Raw genomic sequence first — 6,487 nt, forward strand, 5'->3', positions numbered from 1 at the left:
ATCCAAAGGACGGAGCATTGCCAGCCGACCCTCTGCATACCCGATTCCTTCCGCACGAGCCCAGACGTCAGCAGAGCTGAGGGGCGAGCGCTTGTGGGCAGTGAGTGGGTGGGGGAGAAGCAGGCCAGGCTCTTCTGCTGCTTATTCTGGAATACTTCAGAAAATGGCTGGCCACTTTATCTAGATCTTTGTGAAGAAAGGAAAACAATACATTGCATCTTCTGCTCTGAGACTGAGTACCGAACGTGGATGGAGCGCTTGAGGAGCACGCTGGCCCAGAACCGCTCCCACGGTGGCGCGCGGGTTTCCTCATTCTCATCCCAGCTACTCAAAGAAAACCAACGTGTGAAAGACAAGCTTTTCTCCCTTGTCTGTCTGTCTGTCTGAGGTTGGCTCTAACGTGCAGAACCCAGAGGCAAGTTTCTTCACCTCCGAGCCTTTCTGGTGATACACGGTCCCCCTAGCTTAGGTTTTCTAGGACGCACGACGGGGCGACAACGGCACTAACCTTTCTGTAGGAAGCTCTGTCGGTTTCTTGAGGCTGTTGTAGCTCAAACAAGAGAAGTTTCTTCTGCAGCGCTGGAGGCCAGAAGCCCCAAAGCCAGGCATTGGTAGGCCTGCGCCCCCTCGGGAGGCCCCTGGGGGAGCCCTTCGTTGCTTCTTCCCGCTGCGGGTCTCCAGGCTTCCTTGGCTCTCCTTGGCTCGTGGCCCCCGTTCTCTGCTCCGCCTTCACCAGGCCTCCTCCCACGTCCCTTATGAGGATACGTGGGATTGTGCTTAGGGCCCACTTAGATTAATTCAGGATAAGCTCCTCCAAAAATCCTTAGCTTAAGCGCATCTCCTGCCATGTACGGTAATGCCAGGCTTCTGCCACATGAGGCGCTGTTCACGCGTTCCCCGGACTGGCAGTGCGTGATGAGATGCATGAGGAGACGGTGCAGATCCATTCTTCCAGGCCGATTTGACATCAGTCCATCTCGGGGTGGGAGCGTTTGTCCGCATGCAGCTCTGGGCAGTCCATCTGACCGGAGGTGGAGATGAGGTTGGACACCCACTGATGCCAGGACAGTTCTGAACAACCGACGCACGAGGAGAGGGTAGACATTAGTGTTTGTGTTCAAGGATCCAATTTTGTACATTTGATTTTTTTTCTTTTCTTTCTTTAGCTTGAGAGTGACCAGTAGAAGTAAGGAATCGGGGCTTTCTGACCTCGCCAGGCCCACTTTCTGCCATTCCAGCTGTGGGCACATCAACAAAGGCAAGCGCAGATTTACATACGACAACTCAGAGCTGGAAAGGAAGATGTCGTGCTGCTCTCCGCCGCCGGACTACAACTCGGTGGTCTTATATTCCACCCCGCCTGTGTAAAGTTCGGCACACAGCCTGACTTCTAGAACCACATGCGTATTTATACCCCCAGAAAACTAGCTTTTGCCAGTATTATACATATATAAATTTACACCTTTACCTTTCCACAGGAGCCGGCTGCTTTTTGTGATTTTTAATAGTGCTTTTTCTTTTGACTAACAAGAATGTAACCCCAGATAGAGTAATAGTGACAAGTGAAGAGCACTACTAAATCCTCACATTACTAGACAAGTGTGTGTTAGAGGATCCTTGCCAAGCCCCACGACTGACTGGCTCCTACCCCCAAGACCTCAGGGCGCAGGCCTTTGGGTGAGTCGGGAGGTACACCGATGAACTGATCATGCGATGCCCCGGGACCCCACCGGAGCCCCACAGCCAGGAGGCAGCAAGCCCTCAGCTGGCCTGACCCGTGTCTCCAGGGTCCTCTAGTGGACAGACACATGGGGAGAAACAAAGGGAGAAGGGATGGGAGAGGAAACAGGAGAGGGCAGGAAAGAGGATTTGCACTGCACCATTTGGGAAGGGACAAGGGGTATCAACGGTGCCACTTCAGTGGCTTCCAAAACCCTGACCTAACCTGTTCCTCATCTGAGAACCAGGGAGCGGGCAGGACAGAGGGATAAGGGGACATTTTCTAGGTTTTGGGAGGCCAGGAAAAGATAAACATTTTTTGGAACTGCAAACAAATTTTAAAACTTTAGCTATGGGACTGGTACTATGTCCATTCCCATAGAGGGCACAGTGATTCCTAGCACAGGGTGGTGCTCGAATTTGAGCCCACACTGCTGGCCTAGCCTTTTAGCAAGACACACTGCCGGCTCCACGGCATGACGGCGTGCTACTCCCAGTAGGCTAGTGGCAGGGAGTTGGCTTTGCGAAGGGTATCTTTTGGGAGTAAAGCCACATTTTGAAAAACACTGTCACATTCTATTTTGAGTATTAATGCATAGGCAAGACATGTAACTCAGTGTTTTGTATTAACCTGTTTTGTATAGTTAGCTATAAAAGGAAGCTGAGAAGGAAAATGTAGTCTTATGAAGGGTTTTCTCGATGTCACAACTAGGACAAATGGAATAAAGATAAGGCGAAGTGAAACCCCAATGATACCAACCAAACCAACTCCCTGAAACACTGGGGACTCAAAGGATAGGACGTCAGTCATGTTTTCTTTTTATTTAATGGGGGTTCCACTATCTCATGCTAGTCTCTTAGGAAGATATTCAAGAGCATTAACCAATGTTTATTAAAGCACTTTATGCTCCTTGAGAAAAAAGGTGGTATGTAATTTATGCAAGATATCTCTAGAATTGGGACTCAGGATATTAATGAGCCATCAATAGGAGAAAAGCTTCTTTTCATCTGCTTTGGACCTTGCCTTGGGTCTGATGATGATGATGGAAGCAGGGAGACAGGGTACAAAGGGTGCCTGGTCTCCAGGGTCTAACAACCCTGGGTCTCTCCACAGGCTCTGTTTGATGCTATGTATTTAGGACGTATGTACCTCCTGAAGCCGGTCAAAGCTGGGCAGGCAACAGTGGATTGCTGCTTCTGGTAGAGGAAAGTAAGCTTCCCTTCATGCTTGAAACTTAACTCTAGGACCTGAAATACAATAGAAGAATCTTGGCTTCCTTTCCTGTGTGTCACATGCTGGTTTCAAGGTTCTTTGCACGAAGAGATGGGAGAGTCGGCGCGTCCCTGGTGACAGTGGTGTGCTGACGGTGGCTCTGCTGAAGGAGCCTCCAGCCAACAGCCAGGTCCAAACAAACTTAGGCCAGGGCTAGAAGGAGGGAAAGGCTTTGTTCTTCCTCTTCTTTACATGCACAAAAACACCTGTGACCGCTGGCATTAGGACTAATCAGGGAACCAGGAGATTAGATAGGGAAAATAAAGAAGACCTTAATCCTCTCGTTTTTTCAAACAGATAAAGATCCAGCAATTAGTAAAAACAAAGAAAAACCTTAGCTTTACATATAATATCTTGATTTCAGTAACCTAATTAACCATTAAGAGAATTTAGTAATACCATCTTTCCAAAGGAAAAAAAAATCTATTAGAACCATGTTAATTCAGCCTCTTAAAAGACTCAAGTTTGTAGCCTACACGAGTCCTCCAGTCACAAAATGGTTCCACCTGGAGTCTTCACCTAGAACAACGGAAGCCTGCAGCCAGAGAGGACATCTCGTTGCAAGTGCTTGCCATAACCTGGCTCATTAAAACAGCACTGAAAACCAAAACAGTAATTAACCGATGGTATTATTAGAACCATTTGTCAGTTCTGACAAAAATGGTTGGCACTAATGAACAATTAAAAAGTAAGCATTTCCTTTCAGGATTTGTGAAATAATGTACGTGTAACAGTGTGGGTGGAATGGACTGAAACCACACAAGTCTGTATCTAGGTAGCTAAGAAATGATGCTCAGACCTTAGTTTTAGCCCATGGAACTAATCTATCCAAATCCTGAAAATCGTTACTCAGATCTTCTAGCTATGCCATTTTCCAGCCCATAAGAATGTCAAACATGAAAAATACTTGCCAATCCCTTTTAACTGATTAAAGGAGGAGCACATCTTTGACTGACAGTGGTAGTGGTTGTATGTGTATATATTATGTGTATGTGTGTGTGTTGTGCATAACTATTTAAGGAAACTGGAATTTTAAAGTTACTTTTATACAAACCAAGAATATATGCTGCAGATATAAGTAAGACATAATTTGGTCCTATGGCTCTAGTCACTATGAATGTATTTTGTATGCTATCTTCATATAATAAAGTTAACTTCCAAAATCATCTATGTATTTTCTCCCTGATTTACTTCAAAATGGAAAAAGGGGTGATAGGTTTCTCTGGAGTTGGGAACAGTATTCAGGGAGATCTCATTACATACCAATTACTAAACACAGCACAGTAACGACACAGCAAGCAGTGCTACAGAGAGGGCAGAGGGTTTTCTAGCAACACTACGAGAGGGCCGCTCTCAGCAACAAGGACACTGCAAACAGTCAATAACAAACAGCCCAAAATAGGCAGACCGCCCAGAAAACTAAACACTAAATGAACAAGACCCCAAATAAAATGTGCAGGCTGAGTGTGATGCTGGCTGCAGATGAAAGGGCCTCAATTAAAAAGAGGCAGGCTTTCCCAAACACTGATTCTGTTAATAATTACTGTAATTACAGGGTATGAGTGAGTATTAGAGGCAGTTGTGTGCAGGAAACCATACAAATAATTGGGCAAAAGCCTAGGACACAAGAGCTTCCCTAAGAAAAGTATTTTCTCTAAGAAAACTACTTCCACTAGTTAAGTATTCTTCAATTTTGTTTTGTGGACTAAGTCCTAGGAAGGGAATTCAGGTAATCACTAAGACAGAGAGTAAGAGACCAGCACATTTTCTTAGCAAGGGCCCATACCATCACCTTCCTAGCGTAACATCCTGCAGAAACTAGACGGCCGAGACAAAACAAGCCTTTTTGGGGAAAAAGGCAAGAAAAAGGGATACATGACTAATCTCAGCAAATTGTGTGTAACTGAAGAGGGCAAGCAGCATTTTTTATCTTCAAGAATCTGAAATCCTTTAAACTTCGTAACATAAGAGTAAAGTCACTCATTTAGGCAAATGATTTGAAGAATGCTCAAGGAATTGGTGTCACATCATGGTTTAGAAATTTTCTCATGACTCTGGAAACTTAACAGTAGTACATTTGGGAATTGATTTTTTTCTTCCCTCCAAGCTAGATTTACTGGACTCTTCGGTGTTAAACATACTACCTGAGTTTTGGGTTTTATAGGCCAGGAAATTCTTCAGAAGAGTCCTAGGTACCAACACAGGGATGCCTAGCCTTCTAATGTTTGAACTAAGGACATTTTAAGGGAGAAAAAAATGAAACCAACCAACCAAAAAAACACTTGATACTATTAATGTTCTATTTGTTGATCTGGGTATGGTACATAGGTAAGCCCATTTTGTGATAATTCACTGAGCTATACACTTGTTTGCAAACAAGTATATGTATACTATTCTTCAATGAAAGATTATTAAAAGAAAAAACCTACCATTTACTACCACAACTTTGCATAGAAGAAAAAGCCATTTTCAAAAGAGTGAAGGCTTAATGTCAGACTGAAATATTAATATAGTTCAGACTGAAATATATGAATTCAACTTTGGATGCCAGAAGCTAGTCTCAGTGCTTTGGAGGAATAAATAACCTTCAAAGCTATGCAATATGATAGGTACTATTGGTGTATCCTCACATCAAAAGGAAAACTGAAGTCGAGAGAATCATCACACCTACCCACCCACCACCACCTGTACTCAGGTACTCCTCCTTCCCAACTAGACGGCCAGCTCAACACACTGGCGCACGGATCCCGTCCTCCCACCCACCCAAGGACATTGCTCCGGCAGCCCCCACCCGGCTGGCCTTTCCCACTGGAGCATACAAACACACTATTCTCTCTCCCATGTTACAAAACAAAACCAAAAAAAAAAAAAAAAAAACCATCCCCATTTCACCCTCCAGCCACCACCCTACTTCTCTTTACAGCCAAAGTCCCTCGGGTAGTTACACTCGTTTCCAAACCCCTCTTCCCAAGGACTCTGAAACCCCTTGAGCTTTCACTCACATTCCCTGAAACTGCCCTTGGTAAGGTTACTCCGGGGGACCTGGTGCTGCTACACCTAGTGGCCAATTTTCAGTGTCAAGCTTTCTTGACTCATCAACAATTTGACCCTTTCCTGGGATTCCAGGACATCACGCATTTTGCTTCCTATTTCACTGACCATTTCTAAGTGGTTTTCTTTTCTCTGACCTTTCGACATTGTTTCAGCTATCTCAGGGCTCTGCCTACGGACCTTTCCACTTCTGAATGTATGCTCGCTCATTTCAACCAATCTCAGGGCTGTAAAAGACATCTTCTGTGATGATGACTTGCCAATGGCATGTACAGACCACATCTCTCCCCTAAGCTCCAAACTCATATATATGCAACTACTAAACGGACATCTCCTTCTGATGCTGTGGCCGACTCTATTTCCCCCAAAGAGCTGCAACATCTGCCATCCCACAAGACCTTTGGCAATGTGCCCTTACCACTTCCCCATCAAATTCTTGTAAGC

The 6,487-nt window shown here is 45.1% G+C and overlaps 1 protein-coding gene across 2 annotated transcripts in view; it reads left to right on the forward strand.

Annotated features, from left to right (window-relative positions):
• The window catches only part of FLT1 (fms related receptor tyrosine kinase 1), a 173,411-nt gene extending 169,253 nt beyond the window's left edge, over positions 1 to 4,158 (forward strand). For both annotated transcript variants that reach the window (XM_036917340.2, XM_036917341.2), the window contains one exon: positions 1,167 to 4,158. In XM_036917340.2, the coding sequence (XP_036773235.2) occupies positions 1,167 to 1,368 (202 nt within the window). In that variant the 3' untranslated portion in view covers positions 1,369 to 4,158. The remainder of the gene's footprint in view (positions 1 to 1,166) is intronic.
• The last annotated feature ends 2,329 nt before the right edge of the window (positions 4,159 to 6,487 follow it).

This window comes from Manis pentadactyla, chromosome 2, assembly GCF_030020395.1.
Source record: "Manis pentadactyla isolate mManPen7 chromosome 2, mManPen7.hap1, whole genome shotgun sequence".
NCBI lineage: Eukaryota > Metazoa > Chordata > Mammalia > Pholidota > Manidae > Manis > Manis pentadactyla.